This window comes from Mobula hypostoma, chromosome 5 (assembly GCF_963921235.1).
Source record: "Mobula hypostoma chromosome 5, sMobHyp1.1, whole genome shotgun sequence".
In the NCBI taxonomy this organism is placed as follows: Eukaryota; Metazoa; Chordata; class Chondrichthyes; order Myliobatiformes; family Myliobatidae; genus Mobula; species Mobula hypostoma.
The window spans coordinates 120,368,786-120,385,826 of record NC_086101.1 but is presented as its reverse complement, the minus strand read 5'-3'; the positions used below and the strand labels follow the sequence as shown (position 1 = coordinate 120,385,826).

At 46.7% G+C, this 17,041-nt stretch overlaps 1 protein-coding gene across 1 annotated transcript in view; it reads left to right on the top strand.

Annotated features, from left to right (window-relative positions):
- The window catches only part of LOC134347335 (mucosal pentraxin-like), a 76,534-nt gene that overhangs the window by 33,628 nt on the left and 25,865 nt on the right, over positions 1–17,041 (top strand). Inside the window, exon 3 of the mRNA XM_063049732.1 lies at positions 11,638–11,760. Within this exon, the coding sequence (XP_062905802.1) occupies positions 11,638–11,760 (123 nt within the window). The remainder of the gene's footprint in view (positions 1–11,637; positions 11,761–17,041) is intronic.

Below are 17,041 nucleotides of genomic sequence, written 5' to 3'. Positions count from 1 at the left end.
GCTGAGGGAGCTGAAGGAAGTGTTAGCAGTACTAGAGATGACCCAAAAAAGAAAAGTCTGAAAAGGCAAAAAGAAAGAGGTAGGAAAAGAGAAAAAGGGAATGGAGGATAAGCTTTTAATAGACACCTTCATTATATCTAAAACAGCCCCGCTTCCCCTGCTGGGTCCTCAGACCCTTTGTAAATTAGGGGCAACACTGCACTGTACTGTCATGGTCCAGTCCGTGAACTCCAGATTCCAGTTCACGGTCCGGTCCATTATTCCATATTCCAGGTTTTCTGGTTTTCCCTCTTTCTGTTGGGTGCTCTAATTGAGGCAGCTGATTCACATTTTGGGCTGGCTACATAAATAGCTCCTTGGTTCATCTTCAATTGCTGGATTGTTCCTGTCCAAACCCCCTGTCTGAATCCCTTCTCTGCTCCTTCCTCCTGAAGTCTTGCCTTGCAACCAGTGTCTGAAGCTTTGCCTTGCCTGGAGCCTTGCCCTGCGCCTGCAACCTTTGCCTGCACTGCTGTCATGTTCAACCGCTGGAGCAAAATAAGGAACTGTCTATCGTTTTTTTGAACTGTCTGTGTCCACGCCTTCGCTAGGTAGGTCTGGCCGTTTGCCGCTACCTTGTGTTGAGAACCATCTCTGTGTTCACACCTTCGCTAGGTAGGTCCGGTCGTTTGCGACTGCCTTGTGTTGGAAATTGTCTCTGTGTCACAGTGGGAGGCGTTGGGAACGGACCCAAATGCAGGACACAGACACTGAAGTACTAGGAAGAGGACTAGACTAAGGTAGGGACGTGACAGGATACAGACAAGGAGCAGGGACAAGAACGCAGACTTGGGCTAAGACATGGACTAGACAGGGAACCCGGACAAGGAACTATGAACTAGGAGCCTGGGCTTGGGAAAGCGGGACCAGGACTAGGAACCTGTGCTTGGAGTCCGAGCCAGAGACTGGACAAGGACTCAGAACCTGGGTCTTGCCTCAGGCTCGGACCCCAGAACTAGGCATGGACATGACATGGCTACAGGACTGCAGGCTTGGGGTCTTGAGGCTTGCGGCTGCAGGCTTGGGGTCTTGAGGCTTGAGCTCGGAGGCAGACTGGGAACTGTACATCAACATAGAGCTGGGACTAATCCTTAGACAAGTCGGGACTCAACTTTATCTCCATACCAAGGTGGGACAGGTCTCATCCGTCGGGTAACGGCAGAACGGCCGGACTTACCCAACAGAGGCAAAGAGAAAACAAGTCCCCCGCAGGGCAACAGCAGAACTGCCCGACTTACCCCACGGAGGCGAGGATAAGAGGGGACAGATCCCACCGAAGGGTAACGGCAGAGCGGCCTGACTTACCCAACAGAGGCAAAGACAAGACAAGACATACCCCCTGCAGGGCAACGGCAGAATGGCCTGACTTACCCCACGGAGGCGAGGAGAAGAAGGGACAAACACCAAAGAACGACAGACAGTTCCATCTCTGCATTGGGGTTGTTCCAAGTCGCAGTTACAGCCAGAAACCTTGGCTGACTACGGAAACAGCCGGATCCCTACTTAGCTTGGAGTGGCTGACGGCCACACAGCTGGCCCGGGAAATGGCCGAATCCATACCGCAAAGACAGCTCCGACTACCGACACAACAAGGCTCCATGAAGCAATGGTTCTCCAACGTGGCCTAAAGATGGCAAGTGGCCGCTCTAGCCTTCCACGGGCAGGTTGCTCCCAGGGAATCTTGACAAGACAAACCAGTTCCCACACTCGACCCCAAGGCTACTTATATTCCAAGCACCAAGATGGGAATCAGGTTCCTATGATTAACCCAACCGAAACAAGGGACAGGTAGAAAACCTGGAGTCCTGAGTCCATGAACCAGACTGGGAACCGGAATGCAGACTTCATGGACCGGACCATGACACTCTGTGTTCTATGTACGAGTCCCGGCCCTACGTCCTGCTCCTTAGAAGGGGTAAATGCAAAATAATCTGCAGATGCTGGGGTCAAGTCCTGTTCCCAAGGAAGAGTCCCGGCTCTGTGTTCCATGTTCCTGTTCTGCCAAGACCAAGTATCTGTGTTCCTGGTTCCTGTTCTGCCAAGACCAAGTCTCTGTGTTCCTGTTCTGCCAAGACCAAGTCAAGGTTTCGGAGTCTCGTCCTGTCCTTCTGCCTCGCCCAGCCCAGGAGTACCTCGTCCCGCCCAGGAAAGCCTCAAAGAATCCAAGCTTCATCCAGTCCTGTAGCCACGTCATATCTTTGTCTAGTTCTGGAGTCCAAGCCCGAGTCAAGACCCAGGTTTTTGGGTCCTTGCCCAGTCTCTGGCTTGGAGTCTATACCCAAACCTCGAAGAAACCCAAGCCTCATCATGTCCTCGCCATGAGGAACCCAAGCCACGAAGAACCCAAGCCTCGAGGAACCCAAGCCATGTCTTGTCCTGTAGCCACGTCATGTCCTCGCCTAGTTCCGGGGTCTGACCCGAGTCAAGACCCAGGTTTTGGGTCCTTGTCCAGTACCCAGCTCGGAGTCCAAGCCCAGGCCCCTAGTTCCTTTTTCCTTCTCCTGGTTCCACTTTCCTAGCCCAAGTCTGTGTCCAATGTCCTAGCCCAAGTCTGTGTTCTTGTCCCAGCTCTCTAGTCAAGTCCTGTTCCTAGTACTTTAGCATCTGTGTCTTGCATTTGGGTCCGCCACCAGTGCCCCATTTTATGACACATACAGCTGAAGGTATACATGGAGCTTCCTCAAATTAGGGTCCTTCAAATGCTAAAATTAATGAATGGGCAAGAAAAGGACAGTTCAGAACCCATATACTGTTGGCAACTGGATAGTAATCTCTATGCTTGGCAAGTTCAGAGACTGTATGACACATCGATAGGACGAGCCAACCTCTACATGCAAAATCTGCAATACTTGATAATAACAGCCGAGAAAAGAAGCATCTCCTTTGCACGGTCTATTACACTTCACTAACTGACCCGCACTATGATCAGGCTGTACACCCTGACTTAAATGGTAAAGCTGAAGGCAACACCGTATGTGTATTTTGGTCCCGAGGGATTGGGGCTCCTGGTGGACTTAGTGGAAGATCAGGAAAAAAGATTCCGACCTCAATGCCTTATTTGACAGTGGCCATAAAACCACCAGCAAAGCCTAAAGATATCGGGACGATGATAAAACGATTGGCGAAAGAAACCAAGGCTGTTTGTATTATAACTCTGCCGGTACTGGGACAAGAAGCCCGAATAGAATTCTTTAACGAAAAGGAGGGGAGAAATATGTTAAAGTCCAAGAGCTGGGAAACAACTTTTGAAAAGCAACAACCACGAGCAGAAGACCCGCTACCTCCCCCTAGAACCTTAGAGCGGGTACAGGGAACCTATGTGCCCAACATAAAAATCATGTAGGAAAGGCCCAAACTGCTCCGGAGCATGAAGGTACTTTAAAAAAGAATGTGCCACTGCCCTGTGTTAAACAGTACCGTATAACTACTGAAGCTGAAGAAGGTATCACTCCAGTAATTGACTCATTGCAGCAAGAGGTGCTGGTGAAGACACAAAGCCTGTGTATCATCCCTATATTACCTATCCCAAAAATGGGCCGGAGAAATGAGTGGCATTTTGTGCAGGACCTAAGAGCTATTAATAAGATAGTCATCCCTATAGCTCCGCTGGTGCCGGACACCAACATTACACTTACTTCTATACCTGCGGGAGCTCGTACCTTTACTGTAGTCGATCGGTGCTCAGCATTTTTCTCCATACCTTTGCACGAGGATAGCTATTTTTTATTTGCCTTTACTTATAAGAATGAGCAATATACGTGGACACGTCTGCCCTTGGGATATACCGAAAGCCCCGCAGTTAAAAATGATTTGGCCGAATGCCAGCTGTCTGAATATTCCACGCTGATTCAGTATGCAGACAACTGTAGCTTCTGCTACAGGGCCACAATGTCTGACAGATTCTTTAACAATCCTTGAACTTTTGGCGAGAAGAGGGCACAGGGTGCCTGTGGAGAAAATGCAGTTTTGCCAAGAGACTGTCCAGTACTTGGATTTCAGCTCAGTAAAGGTTGGCGAAGTTTGGGAAGGGATCGGATAAAAGCAATAAAGAAGATCCCAGTCCCCAAAACAAAAAATGACATTCTTTCTTTCCTGGGCATGGTAGGGCACTGTCGACAGTGGATTCCTGAATACCGCGAGAGGGATACAGTAATGCGATCTGCTACATTGAAAACGGAGCCCCTCATTGTGGACTGGACACCCGAAAGAGAGAAAGCCTTCCATGACCTAAATGTAATGATAGAAAAATCTATTCCTATTGTATTGGATCACCCGTGTACTGTGATAGTACCCTATACCGTAATGCTACTGTTGAATTCAGCTGCTACTCAGCACTTTACCACAGCCAGAAGGACAGGTTATGAGGTGATTCCTCTCTCTCGATCCAACTGTATGTACAAAAGATCTTCGGCTATTAATCCAGCTACTTTTGTTCCGTTACCACCTGCAGAGCAGGATGGGGTTGACCATGACTCCCTGCTCGCAGTGGAAGCCACTACTACTCCCCCACCAGATCTGAGAAGCGAACCTATTGATAGCCCTGATTTAATCATTTTCACAGAGGGCTCTTTGCTCCGCCCAAGAGATGATCTGTTGCTGGCAGGGTATGCTATAGTAACTCCTCACGAGGTAGTAGAAGCTTATGCTTTGACAACAGGAACATCAGCACAGGCGGCAGAACTCTATGCCGTTACCCGAGCTTGCTTGCATTTTGACCGAAGAAAAAGCTGCCAGTGTTTATTCCGACTCACGTTATGCGTTTGGGATAGCACATGACTTTGGGCAATTGTGGAAAAATAGAGGATTTATAACCTCCTCGGGGAAAGCGATTAAACACGCCTCCTTCGTACTGAACCTTTTAGAAGCTATACAGTTGCCACAGACCTTAGTAATAATTAAGTGCGAGGCGCACACCTCAGCAGAGAATGAGGTCTCCAAGTGAATCGGTTTGAAGACATGGTAGCAAAACAGGTGGGCCTTCAGCGACAACCTGTGCTACAGACCCCTAGGGCTGAATCGGGAGGGAAGGAGCTCCCTGTGTGTATTGACGTCCAGCAGTTGCAGGAAGCCCAAAATTTTGCCTCATAGCAAGAGACATGTGCCTGGAGCAAATTTGCATGTTACCAGAGTACCGGGCTTTAGCATCACCCCGACGGCCGAGTATTGTGCCCGCATAGTTTACTTTTGCACCCGGCTCGCCTGGCACATGGCCAGGCTCACATGGGCAAAGGAGGGATGCAGCGCGCCATCACTCTACAATGTTACGCCCCAGGGATAACAGAACTATCGAGAAGGTAGCGCTAATATGAAGAGATGAGGAGACACTGAAATACGCACAAGCATTGTGTCAGGGAAATTGTATGAGAGGGTCGGGCAAGCCCAGGCACCTTTCACTGAAGGTAACGTGCATCCGTTTAAGCCGGGAGACAGAATATATGTGAGATCAATGAATAGAGATTCTAGTGCTGCTGACAACCCATATAGCTGTTAAGGTGAAAGAGAACCCTGACATGCCAGCAGGTGCAAGTTGCACCACGACGAGGACGAAATGAAACACCGAACAAGTGACATCTTCCCCGAGAGAGAGGAACGGCGCTGAGAACCAAGAACAAAGTGTTACTGAGAGACTGCGACATAAAGCTATTTTAACCTACACCTCATGTTATATACATAGTGTCTGATTATTAACAAAGTATATTCTCAATAGGGGAACTACATGAAGGAAGTAGTGGTAATAATCATATTGGGGGTGGGATTGAAGGAATATTTTCCTGGCTACAGCCCCTCTTTTATGGCCTCATTGCCGTGATCTGCTTAGCGGTGATAGTTCATTGTGTCGTACAACTACGCATTCGCTAGGTGTGCGCCTGTAGACTGTCAAAGTCACGGGAGACGGGAAAAAAAGAGGATAGTTATGACGAAGAGGAATGTTGTACTTATATTTCCGATGCCACAGAAAACATAACTGACTTAGGCCAGCACATTATGGAGAAGGTTAAGGAGATCAGGAAGGTGGGAGAACAGCTCGAAAACTGTTGAGGATCTCGGTGGGAAGGATTACGGGGATGGTTTTCTGTCTGGGGAAGCTGGATAACGCATGGAATATTTATAGTGGTAATGATATGTATTTTAGGGTGCTGTGTATGTGGAGCACCGAGGTTGTGCTGTTATCAGTTGATAAAGAGGACTTTGTCCGGCCCCGAGGGTGTCCCGATGATGTCCCAGATGGTAAAAGATAAAGCTATCAAGGAGCACTGGTGGGGTGAAGAGGTGTACCCCGAGAAAGAAAGACCCTTCCTCTTATGAGGAAAAGGAGGAAATACCACAGTAAGAAATGTTAATCTAGAAGATTAACAAGGAGGGAACTGTGGAAGAAAACTAGTAAGGCATTGTGACGGACGTTAAGGGGTTAATGACCTTCTTCTGGTATGTGAATTCAAAGTCTGTAATCACTTACCTGTGACTAATGTACACTGTGTGACTGAAATGTGCTTTGTAGACGGAATGGAAAAAAGAACTATGTCTGTGCTTATAAACGTAAACACGAGGAATTCTGCAGATGCTGGAAATTCAAGCAACACACATCAAAGTTGCTGGTGAACGCAGCAGGCCAGGCAGCATCTCTAGGAAGAGGTGCAGTCGACGTTTCAGGCCGAGACCCTTCGTCAGGACTAACTGAAGGAAGAGCTAGTAAGAGATTTGAAAGTGGGGGGGGAGGGGGAGATCCGAAATGATAGGAGAAGACAGGAGGGGGAGGGATGGAGCCAAGAGCTGGACAGGTGATTGGCAAAAGGGATATGAGAGGATCATGGGACAGGAGGCCCAGGGAGAAGGAAAAGGGGGAGGGGGAAAAACCCAGAGGATGGACAAGGGGTATAGACAGAGGGACAGAGGGAGAAAAAGGAGAGAGAGAAAGAATGTGTGTATATAAATAAATAATGGATGGGGTACCGGGGGAGGTGGGGCATTAGTGGAAGCTAAAGAAGTCAATGTTCATGCCATCAGGTTGGAGGCTACCCAGGTGGAATATAAGGTGTTGTTCCTCCAACCTAAGTGTGGCTTCATCTTTACAGTCGAGGAGGCCGTGGATAGACATATCAGAATGGGAATGGGATGTGGAATTAAAATGTGTGGCCACTGGGAAATCCTGCTTTCTCTGGCGGACAGAGTGTAGGCGTTCAGCTTCCTTGTTCTAAGAATCATCGCATGTCTGCGTTTGGGAAAGCCTGATATACTGTCCTGAGGACTAACACTTAAGAAAATGTATAACATCCCAAGGACATATTGTGCAGCTTCGCTATTCTGTAGAATTGTAGTTTAGTTTCCTCCTTACAGCTTTGAGTGCTTCTTGTCACGTACGTTTGGGGTGTAAATAAGCGTGTACTCTATTATTAAGCAGAGTCCCAAGATCCCACTTTTAGATGCTTGGGCTCTCCATGATATCTTGTAAACAAAATCCTTTAGTCTGAAACAACTCTTTGATTCAGCCTGATCTATTCTGTCTGCTGCTCCTGAGATTTATCCACAACACTTGTGGAAGTCCATGGAGGTTTTTGCCCATGGTCTGTCCAGAACAGGTGGAGGATGGAGGAGCCCTTGAGTTTGGTACGGGGCTCCTTGTTCCAAACGCACACCTCAGATGCTGGCATGTACGAGTGGTGATTGATAAGTTTGTGGCCTACAGTAGAAGAAGTCAACTTTAGAAAACCTAGCTCATTTATTTTTCAACATAGTCCCCTCCTACATTCACAGTCCAGCAGTCATGGAGCATACGGATCTTGGACCTCCAGAAAGTGACCACAGCATGGGTGATTTGATAAGTTCGTGGCCTAAGGTAGAAGGAGATGAGTTATATGAAGTGATGAGAAGACACTGAAATACGCACAGGCATTGTGTCAGGAGGCAGGGAAATTGTATGAGTGGGTCCGGCAAGCCCAGGCACCTTTAACTGAAGGTAACGTGCATCCGTTTAAGCCGGGAGATAGAATATATGTGAGATATATGCACGTGCAGTTCAGTGCTTTGAGTGATTATGCAGAAAGTTTGAAGTTAATAACTCATCTCCTTCTACCTTAGGCCACAAACTTATCAGTCACCCCTGCTGTGGACACTTTCTGGAGGTCCAAGATCCATATGCTCCACGACCGCTGGACTAAGTGTGTAAATGTAGGAGGGGACTATGTTGAAAAATAAATGTGCTGGGCTTTCTAAAATTGACTCCTTCTACCTTAGGCCATGAACTTATCAATCACTCCTTGTATTGTCAAATGTCATTTGCCATTCTGGGCCACCAGTACCCGCAAGGAAATTGAGGGCCCTGGTAATCCCTGGGTGAGCGGTTATTCTCAATGAATGTCCGGACTGGTGTACCTGTGACTTGACGGAACTTGGGTCAAAGTCCACCCGGAGGACCATTCTCAGGAGACTCCCCTTGTGTCTCAGCCTTGTTAACCTGCTCATCAATTCCACAAAGGATTGGTGCTATCGCCTTTGCTTGGGGCAAAATGGTGGCAAGTTGCTCCTCTCCTTAGGGTTTGAACTGACGGGACAAGGTGTCTGGTGTTTGTGTCTTTGACCCCAGTCAATAGGTCAAGACAAAGTTAAAATGGTTGAAGGGAAGAGACCACCTGACCTGCCTGGAATTCAGTCTCTTGGCCTCCTGAATATAAGCCAGGTTCTTGTGGTCTGTCCAGACAATTAAAAGGTTTTTGGTGCCCCCTCTCCATTCAAGCCAGTGACACCATTCCCCCAATATCCCGATTCCCGATGCCATAGTTTCTCTCTGCCAGGGCTAGCTGGCTGGAGAAGAAAGTACACCGATGCAGTTTACTGTCTGAAGGTGATCGTTGAGACAACACTGCACCCATTCAGACGTCAGAGGTGTCCACCTCCATGATGAAGGGAAGGTCCAGGTTAGATGACACCAGGAAGGGAGCTGATGTAAGCTGCTGTTTAAATTCTGCAAAAGCAGCCTCTGCTTCAGTAGTCCAGATGAAGGAGCCTGTGAGTCTCTTAGTTAGAGCCGTCAGCAGAGCTGCCACCGAACTGAATTTCCTGGTGAACTTCTGGTAAAAGTTAGCAAACTCCAGGAATTGTTGGACTTGTTTGACTCTGGATAGTTGTGACCAATCTCTGACTGCCTGGGTCTTCATAGGATCCATCTTGAGATGGAAGTTGGAGGTGAAACCCAAAAATGAAAAGGTTGTCATGTGAAATTCAGACTACTCCAACTTTACAAAGTCCATTGTCCATGACATGAATGATGTGCAACTCAATGGACTTTGAGAAGATTAGGATGTCATCCAAATAGACAAAGGCATACTTATGGAAAGTATCCCAGAGTACATCATTTATAAAGGCCTGAAAAACTGCTGGGGTGTTCTCAAGGCCAAAGGGCATAACCAGGTACTCATAGTGCCCTGTTGTATTGAATGCAGTCATCCACTCATTGCCTTCCCTTATACAGACCAGACTGTATGCACTCCATAGGTCTAGTTCTGAATACTCTTGCCCCTTGCAGGATCGCAAAGGCAGTGTTCATGAGTGGAAGGGGTGGGGTGGGGTGGGGGTAACAGCTAATGACTTATGAGATTTAATCCTCTAATCAATACATGGCTGTTGGCTCCCATCTTTCTTTTGTACACAGAAGCCTGTGCTGCTGGTGAGGAGGAAGGCTGAATGAATCCCATAGCAAAAGCTTCCTTTATATATTCTTCCATTGCCCTTCTCTCTGGACCTGTGAGCACGTATAGTTGACCATGTGGAAGACAAGTACCAGCCAGCAGATCTATAGCACAGTCGTAGAATCCCTCGCTGAAGACCTCTTCCAAGTCCTTGTACATGGAAGATACTTTGACCCGCCTGCGTGTTGCAGCTTCTTCAGAACTCCCCTTCAAAGATGGCTCCTGAGGCTTCTTGGTGGATGGTATGGTTCAACCAACCTCCGCTCTTCTCCCTCGGCTCACCCAACTCTGGCGTATCCTCAGGCAACAGCAACAAGGTGTTACAAATGTTCCTGGCACCCCCAGGAACAGGCTCCAAAAACCTGCATTTGGAAATCTTCCCTTCAGATGGGACCTAGTGGCTGGATCCCTTAGGAACACCACAGTGCAAACATGCCCTGTTACAATAACTAGACCAAGCATTGATTCTCCCCTCCCTCCAGTCCATGGATGAGTTATGCTGGGACAGCCAAGGGTACCTGAGGATCAGGGTATGAGTGGTGAGTCAATGATGTAGAAACTAATGTCTTCCACATGATCCCCTATCCTCATCTGCAAATCCACAGTCTATTACCTGGATCTGCCCAGAACCTAGTGTATGACTGTCCAAGACAGCTGCGGGCATGAACTGGCTCAACTCTCCTATGTTGAGCTGACAGGCAGCTCCTAAGTGCAGAAAATTACCCAGTGCCCCAGAGTCCACAAAACCCTTCATCTGCCTCAAGTTCTTGCCCTGATGAGCTCCGCCTTCAGCACCAAACCAGAATCTATGGGATTGGGAGTAGTAGCTGCTACTGTCATAATCCTCCTCATACTGGATCGTCTCAGTGGTTCTCCAGATGGCTACAGCTTTGGATGTTTGGCGTGTAGGTGATCTGCTTCCCCGCAGTAATAGCAGCAGTGATGATTCAGAAGCCAGGGCTTCTCATCGATGGTGAGCCTCATGTAACTGGTCTGCATGGGCTCGACAGAGTCCAGAGCAGGAAACAGGCTGGTCCTGGTCTGAGGTCAGGGTGGGAGGTGGGTGGAACCGCAATGGTTTGAGACCAGTCTCGGGCTAGCCCTCTTCGGCCTCATAATGTAGTCCCTCTTATACTCTGACGGACCATGGACAAGGCGGATGAGCTGGTCGATGAGGACTTCTAAGATCCCTGTTGACTCTCCCAAAGCGAAGACATCCTTTAGTTCATCTCGGAGTCCATGGTAGTAGAGTGGCCAAGGCTTTCCCATTCCAACCACTCTCTTGTGTCTAAGTTTGGAACTCAATAGCATAGTCAGCTGCTGACAGACTTTCCTGATGCAGCTTCATCAGGATGTCTGAGGCTCTGTTTGCACCAGAGGGATGATAAAAGACTTTCCTCATGGTGGCCACAAATTCCTCTGAATCCGCTCACATTTCCAGACTTCATTCCCTATGCGCGGTGGCCCAGACGAGGGCTCTCCTGGTCAGAGAAGAGATCATGAAGGCTACTTTTCAGGTGATCCTTAAATATTCAACTCTTGGTGCCCAAAACATGATTGCCAATTAGCAGAATGGTCCTGAGCCATTAAAGGGGCCATGCCAGCTATCCCTACTCTGGAGAGTTAGAGCATCTAAACCGCAGGCACTGGTGTGGTTGGGAACATCTTATAACACTTCAGTATTACTGACGTTAAGTGCAAGGTTGTAGGTGCACATCACTTAACTAGCTGGTACAGCTCACTCCTTTATGCTCTCTCATCACCATCTGAGATTCTGCCCGCAATGGTTGTATCATCAGCAAATTTATAGATGGCATGTCCAGAGCATCTGGATAACTGTATGTAAACCTGCTATATATTTACAGCTCTGCCTTCAAAACTTTAATTCCAAACAAACTCATCTCCAAACTCTTAGACCTGGGACTGGACAGCTCTCCTTGCAAATGGATCCTTGGCTTCCTGACTGACAGATTGCAGTCAGTAAAGACTGGCAACAACACCTTCACCAAGATTATCCGCAACATTGAGCCCTTCAATGGTGAGTCCTCAGTCCTCTATTCTTTATATGCTTCCAACTGCGTGGCCAGATCATAAGACCACAAGGTACAGGAGTAGAATTTGGCCATTTGGCCCATTGAGTCTGCTCCATCATTTCATCATGGCTGATCCAATTTTCCTCTCTAATCTCCTGCCTTCTCCCCATATCCCTTCATGCTCTGACCATTCAAAAATCTATCAATCTCTGCATTAAATATACAAAAAAACTTGGCCTCCACAGCTGCCTATGCAAAGAGTTCCACTCTCTGGCTAAAGAAATTCCTCCTCAACTCCACTCTGAAAGGATGCCACTCTATTCTGAGACTGCGTCCTCTGCTCATAGACACTCCCACCATGGGAAACATCCTCTCCACATGCACTCCATCAAGGCCTTTCTCCTTTCAATTGATTTCAATGGGTGACCCCTCATTCTTCTGAATTCCAGTAAATACAGGCCCAGAGCCATCAAGTGCTCTTCATATAATAAGCCATCAATCCTGGAATCATTTTCGTGAATCTCCTTTGAACTCTCTCCAGATTCAGCACATTCTTCCTAAGATAAGGGGCCCAAAACTGCTCACAATATACCAAGTGTGTCCTCACCTGTGCCTTATAAAGCCTCAATGTTATTTCCTTGCTTTTATATAATAGTCCTCTTGAAATGAATGCTATCATCATATTTGCCTTCCTCACCAAAGGCTCAGCCTACAAAGTAACCTTTAGAGAATCCTGCACAAGGACTCCCAAATCTCTCTGCTCTTCAGCTTTTCGTATTTTCTCTCCATTTAGCAAATAGTCAACCCTTGCATTTTTTCTACCAAATTGCATAACCATACACTTCCCGACACTGTATTCCATCTGCCATTTCTTTGCCTATTCTCCTACTCTGTCTAAGTCCTTCTGTACCGTCTCTACTTCCTCAAAACTACCTGCCCCTCCACCTATCGTTGCACCATCTGCAAACTTTGCAACAAAGCCATCAATTCCATCATCCAAATCATTGACATATAATGTAAAAAGAGTTGGTCTCAATGCAAACCCCTGTGGAACACCACTAGTTACTGGCAACCAACCAGAAAAGGCATCCTTAATTCCCTCTGTATTCCTCCTGCCAATCAGCCACTGTTTTATCCATGCTAGAATCTTTCCTGTCATAACATAGACTTGTTACTTGTCAAGCAGACTCATGGGTGGCACCTTGTCAAAGTCCTTCTGAAAATCCAAGTACACAACATCAGCCAATTCCCCTTTGTCTACCCTGCTTGTTATTTCTTCAAAGAATTCCAACAGATTTGTCAGGCAAGATTTCCCTTGAGGAAACCAGGCTGACCACAGCCTAATTTATCGTGTGCCTCCACGTACCCTGAGACCTCATCCTTAATAATCAACTTCAATATCTTCCCATCAACTGAGGTCAGACTAACTGGCCTAACTGAAGAATTTTTCTTTCTTCTGCCTCTCTTCCTTCTTGAAGAGTGGAGAGACATTTGCAATTTTCCTGTCTTCCAGAACCATTCTAGAATCTAGGGATTGTTGAAAGATCATTACTAATGCCTCCATGATCTCTTCAGCCACCTATTTCAGAACCCTAAGGTGTACACCATCTCATCCAGGTGACTTATCTACCTTCAGACCTTCCAGTTTCCCAACAATCTTCTCTCTGGTAATGGTAGCTTCACACACTTCATGACTCCTGACACCTAGAACGTCCACCATACTGCTAGTGTCCTCCACCGTGAAGGCAGATGCAAAATATTTATTCAGTTCATCCACCATTTCCTTGTCCATATTAATACCTCTCCAGCATCAGTTTCCAGCAGTCTGATATCCACTCTCGTTTCTCTTTTAGACTTTATGGATCTGAAGAAACTTTTGGTATCCTCTTTAATATTATCGAATAGCTTACTATTGTATACTATTTTTACCTTCTTAATGACATTTTAGTTGTCTTCTGTTGGTTTTTAAAAGTTTCCTAATCCTCCAATATTCCACTAATTTTTGCTGTATTATATGCCCTCTCTTGGGCTTTTATGTTGGCTTTGACTTCTTTTGTTAACCACAGTTGTGTCATCTTTCCATTAGAATACTTCTTCCTCTTTGGAATATACATATCTTGTGGTTTCTGAATCGCTTTCAGAAATTCCAGAAATTCCAGCCATTGCTGCTCTACCGTCAACCCTGATAGTATTCTTTTCTGATCATTTCTGGCCAACTCCACTCTCGGGCCTCTGTATTTGTCTTTACACCACTGTCATACTGATGGATTGAACTTTAGCTTCTCCTTTTCAAATTGCAGGGTGAATTCAATCATATTATGATCACTTACCCCTAAAGGTTCTTTAACCTCAAGCTCTGTAATCAATTCTGGTTCATTGTACAACATCCAATCCAGAATAGCTGAACACCTAGCAAGCTCAATCATGAGCTGTTCTAAAAAGCCATCTTGAGGGCACTCTAGAAATTCCACCCTCCCCCAGAATTCAGCACCAACCTGATTTTCCCAATATCTCTCCATATTGAAGTCCTCCATGACTATTGCAACATTGCCATTTTAACATGCATTTTCTATCTCCCATTGTAATTTGTAGGCCACATCCTTACTACTGTTTGGAGGTCTGAGTATAACATCCAGCAGGATCTTTTTATCCTTGCAGCTCCTTAGCTGTATCTACAGTGATTCAACACCTTCTGTCCCGATGTTACCTCTTTCTTTTTTTTTGTAATTTATTTTGTATTGAAGTTCATCACCAAACATTTCCATAAGATGTATTTCAAATACTGTACATACATATCATATAGTCATATTTGTCACAAATCTCCACATAATATTTATCTGAGGTATACACTTATAGAAAGGAGAGGAAAGAAAGAACAATCAAAAGAAGAAAACTATGTACAAAGTAGGGAGTGATTTTTTTTTTACAACATATTCATTGACTTGTGAGAATAAAATCAGGCCTATGAGGTGTTATGTAGTTAAACCAATTTTCCAAGTATGAATCAAATTGTTCCCACTTATGATTAACAGATGCTGTTATCTTCTCCATTTTGTAAATGTCCATTGTAATTTCCATCCATACATTTAAAGTTGGGCTCTCCTGTGATAGCCATTTCCTGGTAAGGGTCTTTTTACCAGCCACCAGCAGTATATCCATTAAATATTTATCTCTTTACAACTATTCTTGAGGTATATACCCAAAATATATGGTCTCACTTTCTAAGGGTATTTCACATTTAAAGATGTCTTGTAGGGCATTGTGTATCCCACTCCAATAGTCTTTGATAACAGGGCACTCCCAGAAAATATGATAATGGTTTGCATTTTGATTTCCACAATTTCTCCAGCAAACAGGGAGGTTACTATCATAATTGTCATGGTCCGGTCCGTGAAGTCCGCATTCTGGTTCACGGTCCGGTCCGTGGACTCAGGAATCTGGGTCTTCCAGTTGTTCCTTGTTTGAGTTAATCACAAGCACCTGATTCCCGTCTTGGGGTTGGAATATAAGTAGCCTTGGGGTTGAGTGTGAGCTGCTGGTTTGTTTTGTCAAGATCCCTTGGGAGCAATCTGCCAGTGGAAGGCTAGAGCAGCCAATTGCCATCTTTACGCCGCGTTGGAGAACCATCACTTCCTAGAGACTTGCTGTCGGTTGTCGGAGCTGTCCTTGTGGTATGGATTCGGCTGTTTCCTGGGCCAGCTGAGTGGCTGCCTGCTACTCTGAGCTAGGTAGGGATCCAGCTGTTTCTATAGCCAACTGAGGTTGCTGGCTGAACTGAGACTTGGAGCTACCCCGGAGCGGAGATGGATTTGTCTGTCGTTCTTTGGTGTTGTCTCTTGTCCTCGCCTCCATGGAGTAATCCAGACCATTTTTCCATTGCCCTGTGGGGGCCCTTGTCTTATCTTGTCCTTGCCTCCGTGGGGTAAGTCAGGCCATTTTGCCGTTGCCCTGCGGAGGGTCCTGTCTTGTCTTGTCTTGTCCTCGCCTCTATGGGGTAAGTCAGGCCGTTTTGCCATTGCCCTGCAGGGGGATCTGTCTTGTCTTGTCCTCGCCTCTGTTGGGTAAGTCTGGCCATTCTGCCATTACCTGACAGAGGGACCTGTTCCACCTTGGTGTGGAGATGAAGTTGAGTCCTGGCTTGTCTTAGGATAAGTCCTGGCTCTATGTCTATGTACTGTCCTGTCTCATGTTAGTATCATGTTAAAGATGAGTCCCGGCTTGTCGAAGGATAAGTCCCAGCTCTTTGTTGATGTTCAGTTCCCAGTCTGTCTCTGAGCTCCAAGAACCCAAGCCTTGAAGATCCCGCAGCCAATCTCCAAGAACCCAAGCCAAGCTCTGAGAACCCCAGCCTCGAGGATCCCACAGCCATGCTCCAAGAACCTGCCTCGAGGATCCCGCAGCCAAGCTCCAAGAACCCAAGCCTAGAGGATCCCGCAGCCAAGCTCCAAGAACCCAAGCCTCGAGGATCCCTCAAGCTAAGCCTCCAGCCGCAAGCCAAGCCTCAAGTCCCAAGACCCCAGCCTCAAGCCATGTCATGTCCTTGCCTGGTTCTGGGGTCCGAGCCCGAGGCAAGACCCAGGTTCTGGGTCCTTGTTCAGTCTCGGGCTCGGAGTCCAAGCCTTGTCTTGTCTCCAAGCTCTGGCCTTAGTCCCCAACCACGTCCTGTCCTGAAGCCATGTCATGTCCACGCCTGGTTCCGGGGTCCGAGCTTGAGGCAAGACCCAGGTTCAGGGTCCTTGTCCAGTCTCAGGCTCAGAGTCCAAGCCTTGTCTCCTATTCCATGGTTCCTAGTCCTGTTCCCACTTTCCCTAGCCCAAGTCTGCGTTCTTGTCCCTGCTCCTTGCCTGAATCCTGTCATGTCCCTACTCTAGTCAAGTCCTGTTCCTTGTACTTCAGTGTCTCTGTCTTGCATTTGGGTCTGTTCCCAGCACCCCATTGTGACAATAATGGGATTTCTGAGCGGGTATAATAAAATATCTTATCAAGTTTTTCCACCCAAACTCCCTCCATTTACGTGAACTGGTACACTTCCATTGATACCTCCATATTATTGTCCATTCTTCCTCAGATACTATTATTCCTCCTTCCTTCTCCCATTTTGTTTTAATGTGTGAAGTTGAATGTGTTTTAAGATTTGATAAACCCTTAAACATGCTTGAAATTATTCTACTACCATTTTCTGAATTATATACTTTTCTAAATAGCTCTATCAAACATGTTCTTGCCTTGATTACATTTTTAACCGTCCTATTAACATACTGTCGCATCTGTAAATATCGATAAAAG